Source organism: Camponotus vicinus, unplaced genomic scaffold (genome assembly GCF_025532165.1).
Source record: "Camponotus vicinus isolate PSW18456_S1 unplaced genomic scaffold, iyCamVici1.0 SCAF_10, whole genome shotgun sequence".
Lineage (NCBI taxonomy): Eukaryota > Metazoa > Arthropoda > Insecta > Hymenoptera > Formicidae > Camponotus > Camponotus vicinus.
This window is the reverse complement of record NW_028141946.1, coordinates 12,147,607-12,173,193: the sequence shown is the minus strand read 5'-3', so window position 1 is coordinate 12,173,193 and position 25,587 is coordinate 12,147,607. Positions and strand designations below refer to the sequence as shown.

Genomic DNA, 25,587 nt, shown 5'->3' with positions numbered 1-25,587 from the left:
TTACCGACTACATAATAAATTGATCGGTACATAAATGTCAATTATTTGGATCGACCTTATATATCGAAAACCCAAATATAATGTATACAATATACTATTAAAACAAATTAAAAGCCGAAATTATATAGTATGAATGCTATTATTATTATTATTATATACATTACATTATATTCGGGTCTTCGATACGATCGATCTAAATAATTGACACATTTAATTTATGTACCGATCAATTTATTATGCAGTCGGTAATCTCCCGCATGATAAAAAGATTGACACAAACAATAAAACTCACCTGTATTTGTATTAAACGCGATTAATTAATTATTAACTTACTTACAGTCAATTCCGACAAACATTTGCACCGTACAAGGCACACTAAAGCACTTGTTATAACATGTGTTGCGTACGTGTGTTAATACGTGTATATATTATCGACAGCGACACTGTCGCTGCGACAGTCGTACGCCAGATCTATCGCCATCTGGTGTCGACAACGGCAGTCGTACGCCAAATTTTGTTCTATATATATTGTTTGATGACGACCACGACGTGGACGTTTCTTAATCGTATTTTCACGATTTTAGAATTATATATCACGATATTTCCACTTCTACAGCTCGTAGAGTAAAAATAAAGATACTTTTACTATACATATAATTCGAACATAAGCTATCGATTAAGCCTAATAAGAGCTCGATCCGTTCAGCGGTTATCGTAATATAATAATATGAAATAATCTGAACTGGTCTCAATTTCCCGTCTCGCGTAAAGAGACACGGCGCGCGTCTTGCTAGAGAGATGAACTCGACGCAAGACACTACCGTGTCTCTTGATTCTAATTGATAATTATTATTACTAAATTAACTAAAAATATTTTCGAGGCTCTAGTAAACTAAGAAGTTTAAGCTGGAAGAAATATTTATCATTTTCACGTACACACTCTGTTGCTTCTTACTTCGACTTTTTAGACAATGTACTACTGTTTAAAGAAGAATATACAAAGATATTACAGCTGCGCATATTACTATAGCTACTATAGCTAAATTGAAAAATTGCTTTTGCGATGTATCGTGAAATATGGGGACCGATTTCCGTAATGTAATGGCACAAGGCAGGACTACTCATTTAAACTACGACTTTAATTAATTTTACACAGAAATTATACATTTCCGTTATAACGATACAAGTTGAAGCGTTTGTCACTTCCACGTTTAATTAATTCTAATTGATAATTATTATTACTAAATTAACAGAAAATATTTTCGCTCTAGTAAACTAAGAAGTTTAAGCTGGGAGAAATATTTATCATTTTCACGTACACATTCTGTTGCTTCTAACTTCGACTTTTTAAACAATGCACTACTGTTTAAAGAAGAATATGCAAAGATATTACAGCTGCGCTGATTACTACAGCTAAACTGGAAAATTGCTTTCGCGATGTATCGTGAAATATGGGGATCGATTTCCTCAATGTAATGGCAACTGTTGTGTATGGGATTATGCGGCAGGAGAATTTAATAAGTATTTCGCACTATCTTCACTATAAACCAAGTATATTTGAGATATAAGTCTTTGGAGTTACAATTGCCGGAGCAGATGTGTATTGTGCCGTGGCTCGCGAGAGAAGAGAGCGAGCCGAGCGCTGTTCGGAGCGCGCTAACGTTAGTCGCCGTATTCGCGTTTCCAACGCGCGCATATCCGTAGATCGTCGCGCGTAATACGGATCGATATTTCTTTTCTCTTATAAGTATAGATGAAAATAGGTATCTCTCAACACCCTCTCTTGTAAAAAATATAATACTACTAATATACTACTGAAAATAATATTAACAGTCTTTAGAATATAATATGTGTATACGATGATATATATCTATATGTAACTATTTTGCTATAAATTCAGCCAAGTATCTCGGCCTTCTTTTTGGTCTAATAGAGCGTCGCGGTGTTTGCTGAATCGGTTCAGCTTCTTGGCGTTGTTCAGCTTGTTGGGGAGCGGGGGCATCTATTTGTATTTCGTTCGGAGGTTGTATATTCTCTGCTGGTGGATCATTGTTCTGGTCTTCTTCATCTGTTTCTGGTACGCTCCAATAAAAATTATCATTTTGAGCATTATTTACTATGGGAGTGTTTTCTCCAATACGACGTATTTGGTTAGCATGTCTAGTCCAGGAACGATCATCATCTAGTTTAATTTTGTAATGTAATTTTCCTAACTTTTCGATAATTTTACCGAATTTCCATTTTTCTCGCCCTGAGTAATTTCGGCAAGCTACTCTTTCGTCGTTTCCGAACAAATTTCCTGTTGTATTTTTATTCGCTTTATTTTCCTCTATAGGACGAATTAAATCTAGTCTAGTATAAAGTTTTCTTCCTAGAAACATCTCTGCTGGAGATTTGTTTGTGAACGCGTGTGACATTGATCTATATTGCAGTAATAATTGATTTAAGGCAACGTTGACGTTTCTAGGATTACAATTCATGCGTTTCAATGATTGTTTTAAGGTTTGTACGAAGCGTTCGGCTTGGCCGTTTGTCGCTGGGTTATATGGGGACGTTAATTTGTGTCTAATGCCGTTTTGTTTCAAGAATAATTGAAAATCATGCGAGGTAAACGTTCTTCCATTGTCTGTTACAATGACTTGTGGCAGACCATATGCAGCGAAAATTTGTTTACATTTTTCAATTGTTGACGTAGTAGTAATATCTGACATTATGTGTACCTCAGGCCATTTGGAATAAGCGTCAATTAGAATTAGAAACATTTTTCCTAAAAAGGGTCCCGCAAAGTCAATGTGAATTCTTTGCATCGGAGCTGAAGTCGGCTGCCAATTATGTACTTCTACTTTAGGCGGATTGTTTTTGTGTGCATTGCAATTTGCACAGTTTTTGGCTAGAGTCTCGATATCTTTATCGATCCCCTGCCACCAACAGTAGCCGCGGGCTAAGCTTTTCATTTTCACCACTCCGAAATGGCCTGAGTGTAGTTCCTTTAAAATTTTAGCACGCAACGCTTTCGGAATAATGACTTTGTGTCCTCGCATAATGACGCCGTTCTGTAAGCTAAATTCTGCTTGTTCTACATTAAAACGTTTTATCTTATTGATCTGAATTCCTGTTTGTAGTGTCTGTAATAACTCTTTTAGTTCTGTATCTTTGATTGTTTCTCTAGCAATTTGGGCCGCTGTAATCGGAAGCGTATTTATGGTTTCGACTTGGAATGCGTCGACTACGTCGACGGCGGCTTCTTGGGTTGGAACGGGAAGTCTTGATAGGCAGTCCGCGTTTGCATGCTTTTCCGATTTCCGGTATTGTATTTCATAATTAAATCCTTGTAAAAATATCGCGTAATGTTGCATGCGCATTGCCGTGTATATTGGTAAACTCGCAGTAGGCGAAAATATTTGAATTAGCGGACGATGGTCTGTAACCAGGGTAAATTTTTTTCCGTATAAGTATTGAACAAATTTTTTTATTCCGAAAATAATTGCGTATGCTTCCTTATTTATTTGTGAATACTTTCGCTGAGTTTCTGAGAGTGTTTGCGACGCGTATTGGATAACCCGTTCTGTTCCGTTTGGAAAACGATGGGAAAGGACAGTGCCTACCCCATACGAACTAGCGTCCGTTGCTAATACAAGTGGTAATCTAGAATCGAAGTGTACTAAAACCTGTTTACTCGTAAAAGATTCTTTCGCGCTACAAAAAGCTGCCTCGCCTTCTTTTGACCAAATAAATGGAGTATCTTTACGTAATAGCTTATTGAGTGGAAATAGAATCGAACTTAGATTTTGTATAAAACGCCCGTAGTAATTGATCATGCCCGTGAAAGCTCGAACTTCCGAAATGTTTGTCGGTCGCGGCATTTGTCGAATTGCCTCAATTTTCTGCTCTTCTTTATGAATACCGTTTTTATCTATAACATATCCGCAATAGTTAACTCTATCCGAAAAGAAAGTTGATTTATCAACATTTAAACGTACGTTGTAACGATTTAGCCTTTCTAATACTTCTTCTAATCTAGTTAAATGTATTATATTAGTTTCTCCCGTAATCACTATATCGTCAAAGAAAATCGCTACGCCCGGAATACCTTGTAAGATATTTTCTATCTCTCTTTGCCATATGGTCGGTCCGGACGCAATGCCGTACATCAATCTGTTTACTTTATACAATCCTTTACATGTACTGATTGTTAGCAATTCGCGGTCTTCCGGCGCGATTTCTAATTGTAGATATGCCTGTTCTAAGTCTAATTTCGAAAATTTCTTTCCATTAGCAAATTTTGAGAATAATTCGTCTATTGTAGGAAACGGGTGGTCATCGACTAATAATTGAGAATTTAATGTAACTTTGTAATCTCCGCATATTCGAACGTTACCGTTCTTTTTCAATATCGGAACTATGGGGGTAGCCCATTTAGATGTCGTGACTTTCTCGATTATTCCCGCGTTCTCTAATTTGTCTAATTCCTGTTCCACGAGAGATAGTAATTTGAAAGGCACGGAACGCGTTCTTACAAACACCGGTACTGCGTCCGGTTTCAGCGAAATTTTAGCTTGAACTCCTTTTATTGCTGTATATTCTGAGGGTCGCGTGTTATTGTATTTTTCAATAATAGCTTGTAGTTTGCTATTAGGAACATGCATTGAAATATTATCAATTGTCGCACTTGAAACTAAGAATTCAGATCCGTCGGATAACTGCCTAATCCATTCCCTACCAAGTAACGGCTTTCTAGAACTACCGACTATATACAAGTTAAGCTGTTTAAATTTATTTTTATATTTGACATTAACTGTTATGAAACCTTTACTTCGCAAAATACGGCCGCAATACGAAATTAATTGTAACTGTGTATTGTCGCACCTGGAAAGACTTTGTTGACGTCGTGTGTACTTATGACCGTGACAGCAGCACCGCTGTCGACCTCAAATTTCATCGGTTTATCATTAACCAGGAGCGTAACGAGGAATTTGTCTCTGTGATTTACGTACTCTAAACTCAGGATTTCTTGTAATTGATTTGCAGAGCCCTTCGAAAAGCAAACCGTACTTAGATGCCCCTGCTTCCCACAGCTGTGACAACGTACGTCCCTGCTTAGAGAACACTTATTAGCTAAATGTGCTTTACCGCAACGATAACACTTTACATTACTATTATTATTTTTCGAATGAATTTTTGAATTTAGATTAGACTGATGATTGTTATAATTGTTCTTATTATACTTATCACCCTTGGAACGCTTGTCTGAAGAATTTTTCTTATGAGGTTTTTTTCCCGCCTTCAATAGGTCCAGACTTGTCGAGGACGGTCCGGCATCCTTCATCTGCATCGAACTCTTCTCAGATAGCTCCATTGTGACGGCAGTTTTTACTGCATCGTCGAAGTCCAAGTCCTTCCTCTCCAGTAAACGAGCCTGCGCCTTTTTGTTCAATAATCCGAAGACGAATTGATTGCGAAGAGCCGTCTTTAAGTAGTCTTCGAATTTACAGTGGATGCTTAATTTATGGAGAGCCGCCACGAATTGTTGAACTGACTCTCCCTCGCATTGTTTCCGTTGGTGAAAACTGTAGTTTTCCGCTATTTCTAGCGGTGTTGGCGCGTAGAATTCTTCAAGTTTCAGCACCAGCGTGTCGTAAGGTTGAACGAAGGGGTCAGCAGGATCCAGCCTGTCGCACAGGACATCAAACGCCGAGGCTCCCACATAATGTAAAAAATAAGGCACTCTTGCGTCATCTTTTATGCCGAAAATCAGGAATGCGCCCTGCAGGCGCTGTACCCATCGCTTCCATGTAGTGGTTGATGGATCGAAAGCCTCGATTGCGAAGGAGCCGGGAATCGCTGGCCTCTCTTCACGAGCCGGCGGTTGTGCCATTTCCGAATCAGAGTAACCGGCACACGTGTATAGCTTCTAGAAGGTTCTCACCCTATTTGCGGTGTACATGGCGCGCACGACTTCGGGCAGAATTTCGGAGTAATTCGTCAATATTGTGCACATCCAGCGCATCCCATCCTCGTCGCCAATATTGTTGTGTATGGGATTATGCGGCAGGAGAATTTAATAAGTATTTCGCACTATCTTCACTATAAACCAAGTATATTTGAGATATAAGTCTTTGGAGTTATAATTGCCGGAGCAGATGTGTATTGTGCCGTGGCTCGCGAGAGAAGAGAGCGAGCCGAGCGCTGTTCGGAGCGCGCTAACGTTAGTCGCCGTATTCGCGTTTCCAACGCGCGCATATCCGTAGATCGTCGCGCGTAATACGGATCGATATTTCTTTTCTCTTATAAGTATAGATGAAAATAGGTATCTCTCAACAGCAATAACCAGGACCACAAAGTTAATCATTTATTTAAATATAAATACTGTTTGAAATTGTTTGATAAATTCTTATTGTAATTTGTAATTTTATTGTGAATTGATCTGAATGATTTTTAAATTTAAACTGTTTTATCGCACGTTACATAAGAGTTTCAGAGGGCGGTTCGATTGATTGACTAACAGATCCTAGCAATAGCATTTATTTCAATAACATTTATTGAAAGTTAACGTTACATGTACTATACACTTAAAAGCACCTTATATCGATAAAAGAGGATTCAGAATATGGGCTATAGTATATTATATATAAATTTGATAGTCTTTTGATTTTATTCGATAACTTGAAATTTATTATTTCTGTTTAAAATTTTTCAGATTTTTACCAATCATCTATAAGTTGGAGCTCTTAATAATGGATTCTTAATAATCTCTCATTATTGAAAAACACGTTCTCGGAGAATTTTACACGCAGATTCGTGAATTCGACCTGTAATTTGTTAATTGACAGATTTAATTATCTGGGTTATATATAAATAAAATAGGATACTATTTTTACAAGACACATATGTCTGCATATATTGTAAGAAAAAGACCAGATGTATTTGAAAAATACATTTACAAAATACAGATATAAATAATACAGCTAAGTAATATAAGAACATTTGTACCTCAAAATAATATATTTTAAAATAATAACATTAATTTGTTGCAAGAAATATCTATATTGACTAAATTAACACGCTGAACGATAAAAGCAATTTATTTGCTCATGAAATTAAAGATTTTATTTTCTTACTTTTTTTAGTTTGTTTAAGTTTTGATGGTTTTTTCAAATATTCTTATCAATTATTATATTGAAAATTCAACATATTAAAGACGTAGTGGGAAATTCGGGCGGATTCGCACATAAATTTTATTGTCTCTCTTTCTCTCTCTCTCTCTCTCTCTCTCTCGCATTTGATTATCTTATTCAAGATCTTTCCAACGATACCTCCCATTTAGGTGCCCTAGATAAGGTGATCAAAAATGCTGCTGCCGCCAAGACGAGTCGACACCCTAGTGATCGTAGATCAACTACTCCAAGACGTTCTACCATACCAATATGTTAGAAAGTCTTGGAGTGATTGATCTATGATCACTAGGGCGTCGACTTGTCTTGGCGGCAGCAGCATTTTTGACCATCTTATCCAGGGCTTTCACTCAAATGTGAGGTATCGTTGGAAAAGTCTTGAATAAGAGAATCAAATGCGAGAGAGAGACAATAAAATTTATGTGCGAATCCGCCTGAATTTCTCACTACCTCTTTATCTGAATACATTTTTGTTTCTTTTATCATAAGAATAATTAAACTTAATTAAAAGAATAAAATATAAAATAACACTAATATTGCAAAATAATTACGATGTAAATAATATTAATTTTGCAACAAGAGATATTAAATGAAAAATACTGCAGCAATATAAACTCAAGATACATATAATAAACACAAAGTAAACTTAATAAACACAAAATACATGTAATAAACATAAGCGAAAGTCATCATCTTTCAAACTTCTAAACATAAATTATCTTCATTAATTAAATAAATAATTCAATAAATTGAATCAAATAAATAAAGAAATATCTGTTTAAATATAGTGAAAGAAACAAATATTTGTTTTATTTTAAGTAAATTCCTTATCATTTAGACCTTTCTTTATTTGATTGTCAACCCATGTTTTAATTGCTGCACAATTCCTATTAAAAATGCATGGATTCGCATCCTTTAATTTTTGAATTTCCTGGAGAGAAGGTAAAGTCCTTGAGTTAATATGCTGCTTGAATGCTGCGTATGCAATATTCTTTTCTTCTGTAGTCCAACGTGAACGAACACATTTTCCAAATGGAGATGTTAATAATAAAAATAAATATGTAACTAATATGCCGGATGATTTGTTCTACAAGTGCAGGAATTCATATCCATTAACTTTTGAATGAGAGAAAGTAAAGTTTTTGAAGTGATATGTTGATTGAATGCTATAAACAAACCTAACTTATTTGATCGCTTCTTTTTAGTCTTATGATATATTTCTGAAGACGATAATGAAGATTTTTTTCTTGAAAGACTTTGATGTACTGTTCTTACTTGCATTAGATTCTTCAAGATTTACTGAATCTGTAAGAACGTACATAAAGCATTAAAATATAGTGTTAATCAAGAGACACGATAGTGTCTCGCGCCAAGTTCATGCGCAGCAACAGCATGCGCAGCAACAGCAAGGCACTCCGTGTATCTTTACGCGAGTCGGCTGAGAGTACCTTAAATTATTGTATCTCAATAACGGCTGAACCGATCATATTTTTAATAAGCTTAATCGATAGCTTGGGGTCGAATTATATGATAAAAGTATCTTTATTTTTCTTCTGCGTGTCGTATAAACGGAGATATCATGACGCAAAGTCGAAACATGGAAATTTTCTTTTAAAAAACGTCATCGTCAACGCCACACGTATAACACATGTACACACATGCATAAATATGTAACAGTATTGCGCTACACGTACATTACATGGATACACACATGCAATAAGTGGCAATGTATAGAATGTACGGTTGAATGGAACTATTTGATGGAAGTCGAGTTTCCAATCCCGAAGACGATTTATAATCCCGGGATTTCGGGATATTTTGTATTATATCCCGGGATCCCGGGATCAATCCCGGGATCATGTACAGGAGAAAGTTGGATAATACAGGGTAGGCGGGTCAAAAAACAAAAAAACAGTTTATTAGTTTATTTATTAGAAAAAATTGCCCCACTTTCCCTTATATATAAAAATAAGAATATAATTATAATTTATAATTTTATTAATATATGTAATTAAAAACAGAATAATATATATATATATATATATATATATATATAAAATTTATATTATTAATCAAATGTCTAACATAAACTATCAATAAGAATCTTTTAATGGAAAGTTAAAATCAAACAAAAAGTAACTTATTAAAATAAAATCTCATACTAGTAAAATAAAATCACATACAAGTAAAATAAAATTTAACGTTATCTTTTTTACGTGAAAATTAGAAATTATGAATGTAAACGCAACTCACAAATAAAGATAATTTTTATAAATTTTACAATAATTAAAACTTAAAATAAAAAATATAATTTCTAATAAATTAGAAATGAAAGATATAACTTTTACTAAAAAATTACTTTTTATAAGAAATGAAATATTTATAAACTATATACTTAATGTATATAGACTAGATTATAAAATATAATCTTAGTTTAGTAGTAATAAAAAAAACAATCTATAATATTAAAATCATTAAATAAAATTAAAATCAGTCTTGAAAATAAAATTATAAATAAAAATAAAGCTTTTGAAATTAAAAATCGAGATCTTATTTCGTTCTTTGGTTTTGAAAAAATGATCTTAAAAATAGTAATGCATCTAAAGTTGCATCCCCAAGTCGACTTCTGATCTTAGTTCCAATACATCCAGCTGCTGAAAACGCTCGTTCAGATTCCACACTTGTTGGAGGTATTGACATTAAATATTGATATGCCAAATCAAGATGATGTCCTCTTTTCCCAACTGATTCAAAAAGAGCCATTTCTTTTCTTAAGGTTGACATTAAATCATTTAATTTTTGAGTTTCTGGTTTTATTACTTGCATACTTTTTTCTATTTGTTGCTGAAATTTTTCTTTTAAAGTTAATGGCTCTTTTTCTATTATTTTTGGCTCACTTTCGTTTTCTGCATTGCTATATGTATTTTTGCAATAATTTTCATCAGCGTTCAATCTTTCTATAATTTTTTTTAATTGTTTTCTAATAATTATTTGGCTAGGCAAAGGAAATAATTGAAATTCCTCTTCATCATTAAATGCGAGTTTGTGTAAATATTGTAAAACTCCGGACAATTCTTCTTTACGTCTTTGGCTTATTCTAGTCTTCAAAGCTTGGAACATATTTTGAGCTAAATATGATTGTTTTTTGGATATCTCAGACATAAGGAGTTTAAGAACTGCATCTGCCGTACACAAATTTGCATCTCGACGACATAATGCCTCCACAGTTAATTTCACTGGAGTAAGCACGTCTATTATATCAGCAATTATATTAAAATCATCTTCCTTAAATATTATAGGAGATTTTAAATCAATCAAAGCTTTTTGTATGCATGTTTTCAAAGAAAGAAAACGTTCAAGCATTATTAAAAGAGAATTCCATCGTGTTTTACAATCTAAAAGGAGAGATAACTCTTTTCCCTTTTCTGCTTTCACATATTTTTGTAAAATAGAATCGTTTTTTGTTGAAGATTTCTTGAACAAGACAACAGTTTTACGTATTTTCTTCACTAGCTCGTTAATATTAATCTCATTCTGACTTGATAATTCAATATCTTTGTAAATAGATTCAAAGTCTAATCCCATCTGCGGATTTGTGAAATCTTCATCAACATCATCATCGCTACTGTAACAATCGTCTTCTATTTGTGAGGCAACTATTTCATTTGTTAGAGTTTCCGATATTATAGTGTTTAGTTGTAGTTCTTTATTTTTATTGTAAAGAACATCACAACCAGCTAGGTGTATACCGTGTGCTAGGCACAAATGATGTTCAGCTTCTACTATGCTTCCAACTTTTAGCATTATGTTAGGGCCATCTGTAACTATAGCAACTATGTCTTTTGTAAGTGAGATGCTGTGTTTATGCAAACATTGCTCTAAAATATCTTTACATCTTTCGGCAGACATAGATCCGTGAATACGAATGAGACCCAAACTCCAAAATTTCTCTATGCAATGTACATTAATATTCATATATCTTTTATTAGCTGTGGATGTCCATTCGTCAAAAGTTAATGAAAAGCGCATTCCCTTTGCTTTGTATTGACATATTTCTTTAATTAGACGTTCTCGTATTTGCAACGAATAATTCATAACTCTATTACGTATAGTAGTGACAGAAATAGGTAAATTATTATAACCTCTTGATATCAAAAGTTGTCTTAAATCTTGTGAAGTAACAAACAGATTAAACGACAATCCATCTAAAGCAGTCATCCGAGCTAAAATTACATCGCATGAAGATTTTTCAGAAGGTAGGAAATAATTGGAGATTTTTCGTTTCATTGGTGGCACTTCAACTTCATTGTCATTTATATTACTTAGTCCAGGCAAGTTTGAAATGTTATCATTAATCTTTTTGTTATGTTTAGACATTAAATGAGTATGTAAACCTTTTGTACTGCCACCGAGGGTCTTCAACACAGCGTTACACTGTTTACATTTTGCTGTTCTTCCATCTACAGCTTTTAAAAAATAATACCATACAGATGTATCACATTTATCTTTTTTATGTGTAATATACGTAACATCTTGTTGTTCCATGTTTTACGAATTAAAATTAGTTTTTATATTTAATGTAAAAAGACTGGTAAAACGAGCACGCATTTGTTCTAACCTAACTTATAATTGTATACTGACAAATACGCGCTAGCGACATGATCATTTGATTATGCTGCCACCTGCCGCCTGCCACCGATAGTTTACGGGTGCCGGTTATGTTATACGTACGCTTAAAAATTCCAAATAGTGAATTTTATAATCCCGAAAAATCCCGGGATTTGTAATGTTGAATCCCGAGTATTTTCGGGACCGTAAATTTGACCGTAAATTTTCCAGAGAAAGATAGGGATGTATGTGGGAGGAGGTCGGACGTGTCTTTACGCCCATTTGATCAACGAGCGACAGAATCCATCCGTGGCAACGGCATTGACGCATATCCTGTGGAGAGAGCATTCACACATTTTTCAGCCTAACGAATAATTGCTAGAAAACAATATTCGCAGACTAGAAAAATATGTGAGGCGCAAGTGGCTGGATCGGGAATCGAACCCGAGTCTTTCGCTTTCCGGGCAACTGCTCTAGATCACTGAGCTATCCAGACCTCACACCTAATGCTGCTTTTTAACACAGTGATATGCGACTCCAGAGCGATGTTGGTATCTTGCTCGATGGATGCAATGCCAATTGCCATGGAGGATCCTTGAAAAGGTCGCTCGCTGACCAAATAAGTGCCGGTGGAGGTATTCGCGTACATGCTGGCTTCCGACTGGCCTTCCGTATGAAATTAAAGTGATAGAAATTAACATAATAATTACTATCACTTTAATTTCTGATATCTGACACAAGCAGATGAGATTTAGAATATTAAACTGATTGGAATCAATATGATAAATGGGAAATTATTCATGTACTGCCTATTTGAGGCATAAAGCAAGAATTTAATTCTAAATCAATTACATCTCAAGTTTTACAAGTTACATTTACTTTTATCATTTGCTTTATTATTAATTTAATTAAATTGAATTAGTCCTTCGCTATATAAGATATAATTACGATATAACATATATTACATTAACACATATTACGATATAACATATGACGATATATTTGATGATATATGATGATATATTTTTGATCTTTTATTAATAATCGCGACTTTATATATATTTCTGACAGAAATTAGATTACGAGAAAGTACAGCTCACATAGCGGTAAGCCAAGGAACTATCGATGAATCATGCAAACCCTGTTCCGTTTCTGCCGTCAATCTGCTATCAGAGATTATGTGCGCAGATTCTGCTCGATTTTTGTTATCAATTTGCTATCAAATTGCGCCGCACAGATCCTGTTAAATTTCTGCCATCATTCTGCTATCAGTTATATCTGCAGGCTTTACTCGATTTCTGCCGACAATTTGACATCAATTTGCATTGCGCAGACCCTGTTCAATTTCTGCCGCCAATCGGACATCAAACTGCGTTGCGCAGGTCCTGCTTGATTTCTCCTGCCAATCTGCTATGATAATTCTGTACACATCCTTCGATTTCTGCTACTGACCTGCTGTCAAATTATGTCAGCAGGTTTTGCAGTATTTTTGCTGACATTCTGCTTTCATTATCTAATGTAACAGGTTTTGTATACAATCTGTAGTCTTTCTGCTGACAAAAATTTGTCGCAGATGTTTGGCAAAATTTGCTCGAACAGACTTTGCTATCTGGGTTTATCACCTAATATTAACTTTATGTTTATATTACTTACTCACTATTATTTCAGATTACGTTGTATTTATATCAAATTTTATAAGAACGATGGAACATATGTGTGCGTAATGTAAAAGATACTGCAAGGTACATATTTTCTTTCACGATTCAGATTCTATGAAACCGAAACATTATGTTAATGAGTCATGATTCATCGATGGATTTGTTATCTACATCTAAAATATCATTTTGTCCTGAATATTGCTTTGAGGGAATTTCTATTTAGATGGCAATCATGATCATAAAGTAAGTGACATTTTCTTGTATGTACATACTATGTACACATATTTCCATATAAAATGTTAGCATATTGTTTGTGTAAAAATTCATTCTAATTTCTATATGTTAATTCAAAAGAAAAACATATTGCAATTATCATTATTATTAAACACTAATTTAATAATTATTGTGAAATATTTTTGTAGAAAGAGTACAACTTAAATATTGAATTTGTTTCAAATGTACAAATTTGTAAATTGGTTTAAATGAAAAAATATGTCTTTCATTTTTTATGACTATATAATATTTTGCGTACTGTTTATCAAATAATAACGAATTAAAATAATATAAATTAATATCAAGAGACATGTTAACTTACATCATTTCAATTAATATCATTTAAATTAATATCAAGAGACATGTTAACTTACATCATTTCAATTCTTTATTATTTGATAAATAGTAAAGAGAATTATATATTGCGATAAAGAAAAAAAGACATGTTTTTTCATTCAGACCAATTTACAAATTTGTACATTTGAAACAAATTCAATATTTAAATTGTACTCTTTCTAGAAGAATATTTCACAATAATTATTAAACTAGTGTTTATTAATAATAATAATTGCAATATGTTTTTCTTTTAAATTAACATGTAGAAATTAGAATGAATTTTTACACAAACAATTTGCTAACATTTTATATGGAAATATGTGTACATAGTATGTACATACAAGAAAATGTCACTTATTATATGATCATGATTGCCATCTAAATAGAAATTCCCTCAAAGCAATATTCAGGACAAAATGATATTTTAGATGTAGATAACAAATCCATCGATGAATCATAACTCATTAACATAATGTTTCGGTTTGATGGAATCTCAATCATGAGAGGAAATATGTACCTTGCAGTATCTTTTACATCACGCACACATATTTCATTTCTGTCGTTCTTTTATAGAATCTGATATAAGATACAATATAATCCGAATTGGTAAATATATATACTTTTATTTGAAAATTAGGTATATTATATCGTCATTATGTCCAATATATCGTTTTAAATAAAAAAAACTGCTTTAATTATTAAATTTAAACAAAATTATAAATTTAAAAACAAATTAAACATTTTCATATTATATTATTAAACAAAATTAAACACATTTGACATTTTTATACATAAAGTAATATTTAATACTTATTTATTTAAAGATATTTAACATATACTATAAAAAAAAGAGTGATATAATCCCTGAAAAACTAACCTTTTCAAAAAAAGGTAAAAGAAAAGGCGCCAAGTTCACGCGAACAAGTGGAAAACTATTATATATATGTATATACGCATTTATACAAAATTAACCATAAAAAAACTTTTGTAAAATCTATATAAAAATAATATTACTATAATCTAAAATAATTATCTTAATACTTGAAAATAAAAACTTATTATTTTAACCAAAAAGTTGTACAAAGGATTTATTTTAATTTTCCACATTTGTCTTAATATATATCAAAAATTAATGATATCAAAAAATTGCGCCAACTAAAAATAAAAATCTAGAAAATAAAAATTTAGAAAAATTAATAATTAGAAACTAATGCAAAGAATTAAAAATTTATATAAAAATTAAAAATTAGTACAAATAAAAAAATTTTAATTAAAAAAAACTTGGCGCTGCTAAATAATATGCTGTATACTAAATTTGACATTAAAATTAAAATTACTATTTAACTGATTTAATATGCTTTGAAATTTAGCAGCGCCGTTTTTTTTAATTAAAATTTTTTTATTTGTAATTTTTAATTTTTATATAAATTTTTAATTCTTTGCATTAGTTTCTAATTATTAATTTTTCTAAATTTTTATTTTCTAGATTTTTATTTTCAGTTGGCGCAATTTTTTGATATCATTAATTTTTGATATACAGGGTTTTCGAAAAGTCCGGAAACGGTCGAATATCTAAAAAATAAAGCATTTTAGAGAAAAATGTTTCAAATAAAAGTTGTTTGGTTTAAAGAGTGCTATAAAATGGTGGCAATGGTTTGACCTTGAATAGTTGCTGGAAGGTCACATGAAGGTCACCTTGAATTTTTCAAATCAAATATCCTATATATTTTTACATAAACTTGTAGCTCATCTCGGGAGCTTTCCAAAACACTATAATTAAGTTAGTTTTCATTAAGTACTTTCCGAGTTATGAGGCTTGAAATAATTTTTTAATTTTACATAAACCGTAAAAAATATCTTGTAAAATATTCATTTTTCGATTATCTTATCTTAATACTTTTACGTACAAAATAATGAGAGGAATCAATTGGTGTAAAGAAAACACATAATTGTTTCGAAAAAAAAATGTAATTGTTAATTGCAAATTACATTTTTTTTCTCAAAAACAACTATGCGTTTTCTTTACACCAATCGATTCCTCTCATTATTTTGTACATAAAAGTATTAAGGTAAGATAATCGAAAAATGAATATCTTGCTAGATATTTTATGGTATATGCAAAATTAAGAAATGATTTCAAGCCTCATAACTCGGAAAGTACTTAATGAAAACTAATTTAATTATAGTGTTTTAGAAAACCCTCGAGATAAGCTACAAAAACATGCAATAAAAAATATACTGTTCCATTTAAGAAATTGAAGGTGACCTTCATGTGACCTTCAAATGATTCTTTGAGGTCAAACCAATGGTACCCTCTTATGGCCTCCTCGAAACCATACAACTTTTGTCTGAAACACTTTCTAGTAAAACTCTTCCTTATCGAGATATTCGACCGTGTCCAGACTTTTTTAACACCCAGTATATATACGTATGTATATATATATATATATATATATATATATATACAGGGTGACCCATTTTAACTTAGGCAGCCAAATAACTCGAAAAATAAGCAAGATAGAGAAAAATGTTTTAGACAAAAGTTGTATGGTTTCGAGGGGGCCATAAGATGGTATCATTGGTTTGACCTTGAAGAGTCATTTGAAGGTCACGTGAAGGTCACTTCAATTTTTTTAAATGGAATACCCTATATATTTTTGTACATTCTTGTAGCTTATTTCGAGAGCTTTCCAAAACACTATAATTAAGTACCTTTCCGTTAAGTACTTTTTGAGTTATGATGCTTGAAATAATTTCTTAATTTTACATAAACCGTAAAATATCTTGTAAAATATTCATTTTTCGATTATCTTACCTTAATACTTTTATGTACAAAATAATGAGAGGAATCAATTGGTGTAAAGAAAACACATAGTTGTTTTTAAGAAAAAATATGGAATTGTTAATTGCAAATTACATATTTTTTCTTCGAAACAACTATGTGTTTTCTTTACACCAATTGATTCCTCTCATTATTTTGTACATAAAACTATTAGGGTAAGGTAATCGAAAAATGAATATTTTACAAGATATTTTACGGTTTATGTAAAATTAAGAAATTATTTCAAGCATCATAACTCAAAAAGTACTTAACGGAAAGGTACTTAATTATAGTGTTTTGGAAAGCTCTCGAAATATGCTACAAGAATGTACAAAAATATATAGGGTATTCCATTTAAAAAAATTGAAGTGACCTTCACGTGACCTTCAAATGACTCTTCAAGGTCAAACCAATGATACCATCTTATGGCCGCCTCGAAACCATACAACTTTTGTCTAAAACATTTTTCTCTATCTTGCTTATTTTTCGAGTTATTTGGCTCCCTAAGTTAAAATGGGTCACCCTGTATATATACATATATATATATATATATATATACAGCGTGTTTCATTTTAATCCGACCAGTCGAATATCTCGAAAACCAAGCCCGGGAGAGAAAAATATTTCAGACAAAAGTTGTTTGGTTTCGAGGGGGCCATAAGATGGTGACAATGATTTGACCTTGAACAGTCATTTGAAGGTCACATAAAGGTCACCTTAAATTTCTTAAATGGAATATCCTATATATTTTTGCACATTCTTGTAGCTGACATCGAGAGCTTTCCAAAACACTATAATTAAGTACCTTTTCGTTAAGTACTTTTTGAGTTATGAGGCTTGAAATAATTTCTTAATTCTACATAAACCGTAAAATATCTAGTAAAATATTCATTTACGATTATCTTACCTTAATACTTTTACGTACAAAATAATGAGAGGAATCAATTGGTGTAAAGAAAACACATAGTTGTTTTGAAGAAAAAATATGTAATTTGCAATTAACAATTCCATATTTTTTCTTAAAAACAACTATGTGTTTTCTTTACACCAATTGATTCCTCTCATTATTTTGTACATAAAAGTATTAAGGTAAGATAATCGAAAAGTGAATATTTTACAAGATATTTTACGGTTTATGTAAAATTAAGAAATTATTTCAACCCTCATAACTCAAAAAGTACTTAACGAAAAGGTACTTAATTATAGTGTTTTGGAAAGCTCTCGAGATGATCTACAAGAATGTACAAAAATATATAGGATGTTCCATTTAAAAAAATTGAAGTGACCTTCACGTGACCTTCAAATGACTCTTCAAGGTCAAACCAATGATACCATCTTATGGCCCCCTCGAAACCAAACAACTTTTGTCTGAAATATTTTTCTCTCCCGGGCTTGGTTTTCGAGATATTCGACTGGTCGGATTAAAATGAAACACCCTGTATATATATATATGTATATATATATATATATATATATATATAGATGAAAATAAATATATGAGTCTATGAGAAACTCTTGATCTGTATAGTAAAAGATTAAATAATAATAATAAAAGGGAAAATCTTATAAGAGGAATTAATAACTATAATTCAACTTTTATTCATTCATCAACCCGAATACCTCCTGAAGAAGCATCCATAGATCCTGAATCTCTCGGCGTCCCGAGGTATAGCCGGCCTAGCAGGTTGCCTCAAAAGATAAATGGAGAGGTATAACCTAGCTCGTCCGTGAAAGGCAAGCCCTGCGGAATCGCTGGAAACACGATAGAGTGAGACGTAACACTGGTGAATCAGGCGATCACCTTCGCCCTTATGAAAACTACAGAATTACCTCTATGTGGATATACCCTTCTACGTACTGAGCGTTCAAAGTTATTCATCCTGGAATCAAAACCAGGTAATACCTTTGCTAATCGAGGGATCATTCCTGTCAACAATCTTGACATTTTTACTTACATGAATTCCAAATTCGTGTATTGTCACGTCCTAACGCTTCTCACTCTCTGTTTTCTAGGACAGATCTGCGGGACTTACCCTTGCAGGCGAGTGAGGTTAGTCTCCCAATTTATATTTCGGGGCAACCTGCTAGGCCCGCTATACCCCGGGACGCCGAGAGACTTTGGATCTATGGAAGCTTCTTTTAAGAAGTGCTCAGGTTGACGAATAAATAAGTTGAGACTTATGTAAGATTACAAAATTTCCCTTTTTATTTAGTTTTATTTAATTTTCCTTCTTCCTTGTACATATGAAATATTAGAAATACTCGTATAATGGAGATATATAAATTTATTGGTACGTGTGTATATGTCTATATAATCTTTACTCTTATAGTTCGACAATTGTGTCGAGAAACTCCTCGCTATTCAAGTAGTCTAGGATATTGTTAACTTCTAGATCTACTAGGCCCTCTTCGATCGGAGATATTTCTATGGGATCGAAATCTATTTCCCCCAGTCGGACAGGAGAAAAGTCAGGGGTTGAATAAAATGACGCCGGGCTACTGGGAGGACTGGGCGATGCTAATGTTTGGACGTGATGATCAACGGTAGTTGGAGTTCTTCGTATCTTCGCGTTTCGTTCCCAAGCGAAGAGCAAGTTATGCGGAATCCTGACCGTCGGGTCTTCAAGATCGTACACGACGGTGGGACAGTCATTCAAGCTGTCCGTGCTGTCGTCCACTACTTCAGGTCCTTCTCCAGATTCCTCCCCAGCTGGTATGATTTGAATACTCTGCTGATTGTTGGCCTCAGGGTTGAATTCGGGGTAAGGGGGCAAAGGAGAGATTTGCGGGGATATTTTCGCGATTTTCTACGGATGTTATTATACCAATTGGAATTTCGTCTCTATCTACGAATGAACGACGCACGACGGAAGGGCGATCCCTCAATAACCGTTGCCTTAATATTTCACGTCGTCTTACGCCTGAGTGGCGGAGAGGGATCTCGCGACGAATTATAGTATCTGGACGTCGAGCGTTAACCATCTACCAATAGATATTTCTTTATTATTTATCATTTAATTGTTCTATAGTTCGTGAATTTAAATTGCGAGAATAACCGGTTACTGACGATCACGGACTTCAATTGGTCACCTATCAAAGTGAACGTGGCGTGTAAGTCTAAAGTCCCATGAATAGTTTTAAAGAAAGTGACAGGATAGATCCTCAAGTCATGGTTTAATTCATTTATTTAATGAAGGGGTTATTAAATAGTTATTCTACATGCAATGATGATAAAACGAGTGTAGGGATATGGAAAAGTAGAAGGGTTAATACCGTATCTGCTGGTTTAGGTTTTATTAATTAATAATTTCATTCGATATATCACACCAAACCAAAGTTATTATTTTATGTTTCAGTCAGTCTTTAAAGAGCGCGTCCCGTGCTCTAACGACAAGTGTCGATGTGCAAGACGTCACGTCACAGCGGCACAGAGTCCGTAAAGGAATTTCCCTAGAGAAAATCCCTCACGAAAACGGCAGAGGAGTAAAGCAGGCTACCCAATGCACATCGATTGACAAGTCGAAGGCGACTTTTCGTTCTTGTGGTTAAAACCAAAGACAGACTGAATACTCGATGTTCAAATAAAATCAACGTATGTGTATATTTAAGAGAAAGAAGCGTTGGATTTTTATTTCAGATTGGATTAAGAGAGTATCGTACAAAGAAAGGATTAAGGAGCACGGAGTATGTCACTGAGGTGACAGTCCGTCAATGCGGCTGGCTTAGAGTGCAAAGGAAAGTGAATTGTTTAAAATTCTATATCGGTCTAAGCCAGTGCTCTCTTCTTATATTTCTACAGATCCCCTAAGAGTGCGTCCCGTGCCTTAAAGTCGAGTATCGATGCGCAAGACGTCACGTCTCCCAGCGCTGAATTAAAGAAGAAGTGTCCCTCAGGAGATTCCTTCTCTAAACGACCGAGGAGTAGCACGGCACTACCCAATGCACATCAAGTGACTGACCCAAAGCGACAATTCACTCTCGAAATAATTCAGAGGACCGACAGAAATTCATCGAGTCAAATCGAAATAAAGTTAAGTCCGTGCTAGGATAGCAAGGTATAATTCAAATGGATAAGGGATAACAGTCAAGTAGCATGCGACTGTGTAAATTACTAATTGTTATAGCGCGTATTCGATTGATTATGATAAAATTCTTCAATGGATCGAAATGATTTTAATATATTAATATTAGATGATCGTTTGTAGATCACGAGTGGCGAAAGAGATGGAGAAGAAGATGTTAAATAAAAGAAGCAAGTACTTACCCAGGAGTACTGCTGTCAGGATGTATGACGATTCTCCGTGGAGGACAGTCTACCTCGGCGATGTCCCTGCAGGAGAGTCGGAGGAGCCGGTGACAAATGACTGGCAGAAGACCAGACTGATGGTTTGAAGACACTTTATTTTTAAAGTATACTACAATATTTGACTGCTCTCTGGACTAAGTCCTTAACTCGAAAAATGTTCCGAGACTAAGTTCTTTTTCCGGCTCTGAAATACGCTCGTGATCTCTTAGCTGTTTTCTTCTTGAGAGCTCCAGGTCAAATGCTGGTAGTCAAATGCACGGAAGACTGAGCTGCGCTCCCTGAGGTACTCTCTGGTCCCTACTCCGTGCCGGGTGTCCGCAGTGGTAGGAGAATGCGTGCGCTCCTGGGCGTAGGCGGCTCGGCCGCTATTTGCCGTTATAGCTGCCCTTCTTCTTCCGGCGCGCTGTGACGTAGTGGGCGTGTCCTTGTATGGGGATAGTGGGGGCGACGGAGCTATCAGTCGCGTTTGTGCGTCGAGGTCGCAAAATTTATTTTACAAAGGTAAGATTTTATAATAGTTTTTTAGCCACCAGAGTTCTTGCTATTTGCATGCATATGTTTTCCAATGCAGAATCTTAAGCTCTCTTAAGAGAAATGTGAACGGTCTTTCTAACATGCTCCGTTCAAAAGTAGTATTTAACTCGTCTTATAATAATTGCATAGCTTTAATTAATAATATTGTTAATGAATTCTGGTGTTATAAACCATTATAATACCAATATAATAATTACAATTATTATATAATAATTATACAGTATATATGTATATGCATGTATGTATACAGGGTGATTCAAAATAACCCCTGTGTCCCTGAAATGACATATTCTTGAATCAATTCTAAGACGATTTTTCCTTCGGCAAAATTTCGTCCGAAGCTTAGTTTTTGAATTATTAAAGGAAGTAGTTAACGTATGACGGGTCGAATACAAGAGGCAGACAAGGGTGGCGCGATTCACCGTCAGACGCGGGTGCTTACGCGGGGCGCCTGCTGCGATCAGCTGATCGCTATACACATGCAGACACACATGCGAACACATACATTGTCTCTCTGTCTGTCTGTCTGTCTGTCTCTCTCTCTCTCTCTCTCTCTCTCTCTCTCTCTCTCTCTCTCTCTCTCTCTCTCATTCGCTCACTCACCTGTAATTTTTTTTTTTTTTTTTACGAGAGAGGGGAAAATGCATTTTATACATACCCACCGGTCGATCCAGTGAGTTATGTGGGACTCGAGTACCAAGTCGAATTACCAACTCGGTACTCCCTACCCACTAAAAACCCCTCTCTTTTCACAAATTTCCTTTAACACACTGTCCCTCTGACTTCCCGAGATCTGTTTTCACATAACGTCAAAAAATAGTTATTATTACCTTGTTCGATGACTTTTGATGTATTGCTGTAATTGCTTGAAGGAGAAATGAATTTTCCGATAGATCGTACGTTCTCAAATTTTACGTAGATATCACGTTGCGAAAGACAAGAAATCCACACTAAATTATTAACTGAAAGTTTTTCTTCTTTCATGAACTGTATTCTTTTATAAACTTTAACGTAATCACATTTATTTACTCACTCGATGAGACGAGAAATTTACTAATGACTCTATCACTAATCACTATTAATCACTGTCGAATAATAACTGTTGGCGATTAAAAATCACTCGATGAAAGAAACACGCACGGACACGTTACTACACGACACGACGACGCGACAATGCGACGATAATTACTCGGCGACTGCAAGCAGTTTTTTGTCATGGTAGGTTGCGGTAGGTTAAGGTACTACTGGCGCTATCGAACGCGATCATGTGTTCGATTGAAGAATGCGGTAAACATAATAAACATTTAACATATTAATATTATTATTATCATGAATGTGTGTGATATCCATACATCGTATGATATCTATTTAAAAATTAATTAGATTAAATAAGTGTTTTTAAAATATTTATTACTTTTACTATTATCATATAAAATATTAATATTAAATATTTATTTAAGATAATAGTAAAAGTAATAAATATTTTAAAAACACTTATTTAATCTAATTAATTTTTAAATAGATATCATACGATGTATGGATATCACACACATTCATGATAATAATAATATTAATATGTTAAATGTTTATTATGTTTACCGCATTCTTCAATCGAACACATGATCGCGTTCGATAGCGCCAGTAGTACCTTAACCTACCGCAACCTACCATGACAAAAAACTGCTTGCAGTCGCCGAATAATTATCGTCGCATTGTCGCGTCGTCGCGTCGTGTAGTAACGTGTTCGCGCGTGTTTCTTTCATTCGAGTGATTTTTAATCGCCAACAGTTATTATTCGACAGTGATTAATAGTGATCAGTGATAGAGTCATTAGTAAATTTCTCATCTCATCGAGTGAGTAAATAAATGTGATTACGTTAAAGTTTATAAAAGAATACAGTTCATGAAAGAAGAAAAACTTTCAGTTAATAATTTAGTGTGGATTTCTTGTCTTTTGCAACGTGATATCTACGTAAAATTTGAGAACGTACGATCTATCGGAAAATTCATTTCTCCTTCAAGCAATTACAGCAATACATCAAAAGTCATCGAACAAGGTAATAATAACTATTTTTTGACGTTATGTGAGAACAGATCTCGGGAAGTCAGAGGGACAGTGTGTCAAAGGAAATTCGTGAAAAGAGAGGGGTTTTTAGTGGGTAGGCAGTATCGAGTTGGTAATTCGACTTGGTACTCGAGTCCCACATAACTCACTGGATCGACCGGTGGGTATGCATAAAATGCATTTTCCCCTCTCTCGTAAAAAAAAAAAAAAAAAAATTACAGGTGAGTGAGCGAATGAGAGAGAGAGAGAGAGAGACAGACAGACAGAATGACAGACAGACAGACAGACAGACAGACAGAGAGAGAATGTATGTGTTCGCATGTGTGTCTGTATGTGTATAGCGACCAGCTGATCGCAGCAGGCGCCCCGCGTAAGCACCCGCGTCTGACGGTGAATCGCGCCACCCTTGTCTGCCTCTTGTATTCGACCCGTCATACGTTAACTACTTCCTTTAATAATTCAAAAACTAAGCTTCGGACGAAATTTTGCCGAAGGAAAAATCGTCTTAGAATTGATTCAAGAATATGTCATTTCAGGGACACAGGGGTTATTTTGAATCACCCTGTATATGTTTCTGTGCGTAGTGTCTTTAATTAACATCGAAGAAATAATTGTTACTAATAATTCTGTAGCATTGTAATATAGAAGTATTTTAATCTTTGCAGTTCTTCGAACAAAGGATGTGGCGAGCTAGTCTTATCGCAGGGTGACCTCATGTGCAGCTGCACCGAATTAAGCTCGGAGGGTCGCTTATCGCTTGGTGAGTCAATACGTTCTTATAACGCTTTATAAGACGACTTAATAAAACGGCTTACTAATTTAGCTTGCAAATAATTTATTCATATAGTTTTGCTATTAGCTTTATTATGTAGGATATATATATATATATACAGGGCGATCCTGAAAAACGTTATGTCTTTAAAATGACGTATTCCTGACACCATTCTAAGACAATTTTTCCTTTACCAAAATTTGATTTGAAGCGTAGTTTTTGAATTATGAGCAAAAATAGTTAGTAAATCACGCGTCGGGTACAGAAGGCAGGCAGGAGCGGCGCGGCGTGCCGCGAGCGCGGGCGCAGTTGACCGCCCGACGGGTGATTATCACTGCATGAGTCGCTAACTATTTTATCTTATAACATAAAATTATGCTTTAAATAAAATTTTGGTAAAGAAGAAAATGTCTTAGAATTACGTCAGAAATACGTGTTCCTTAAAATAACGTTATTTTAATAATGAAAAGTTGTTCCGGATCGCCGGCCGTCCGACGTTGCAATCAGCTGATTGCTACACGCGATGTGTGTATGGCGGAGTGTGTGCGTAAGAGAGAGAGAGAGAGAGAGAGAGAGAGAGAGAGAGAAAGAGAGAGAGAGGGAGGGTAGACATTCATACACACGCACGCACTTTTTTTCTCGCTCTCTTTCTCTCTTACGCAACACTCATACACTCTCTCATTCAGTCTCTCACTCACACTCTCTCGGTCACTCACTCACTCACTCACCTGCTTACTCACTTGCTCACTCACCTTGTAGCAGCGTAGCGAATCTTCATGCTATGTATTGTTGTTATCTGCTGCACGGTTATGATTGCTAGAGATGCGCGACACATCGAAATTTTTTCGATTATTAGTCTCACACTCGATTGACACAATACAGATTACACGATAACGAGTTTACTGTTTATTCACTCACTATTGATTTATCGATACCAAAAATTACTTTCAAAGAAACGCGAATGCAAACAGCACATGACTCGACGCGAAGCGACGGACCGCGGAGATTGCGCGACCACAAGAGTTATGTTGCCAGAAACGCG

At 34.4% G+C, this 25,587-nt stretch overlaps 1 protein-coding gene across 1 annotated transcript; it reads right to left on the bottom strand.

Annotated features, from left to right (window-relative positions):
- Positions 1 to 3,814: 3,814 nt before the first annotated feature.
- On the bottom strand, positions 3,815 to 5,875 carry LOC145960052 (uncharacterized). Its single transcript, XM_083079324.1, has 4 exons — positions 4,867 to 5,875; positions 4,379 to 4,747; positions 3,981 to 4,249; positions 3,815 to 3,913 (listed from the first exon to the last, which is right to left on the bottom strand). Exons 1-4 carry the CDS (start codon positions 5,873 to 5,875, stop codon positions 3,815 to 3,817), a joined length of 1,746 nt encoding a protein of 581 aa, XP_082935450.1.
- Positions 5,876 to 25,587: the final 19,712 nt, after the last annotated feature.

Bases quoted from the DNA above. Each gene is read 5' to 3' on its own strand.
- LOC145960052 (XM_083079324.1), bottom strand. From the start codon at position 5,875: ATGGCACAACCGCCGGCTCGTGAAGAGAGGCCAGCGATTCCCGGCTCC. The intron at 4,250-4,378 runs GTAACGTTCGAA...TTTCGAAATTAG, and splicing joins TCCGATATTGAAAAAGAACG to ACTTAGAACAGGCATATCTA. The intron at 3,914-3,980 runs GTACGTTTAAAT...GATATGTTATAG, and splicing joins AAAGGCTAAATCGTTACAAC to ATAAAAACGGTATTCATAAA.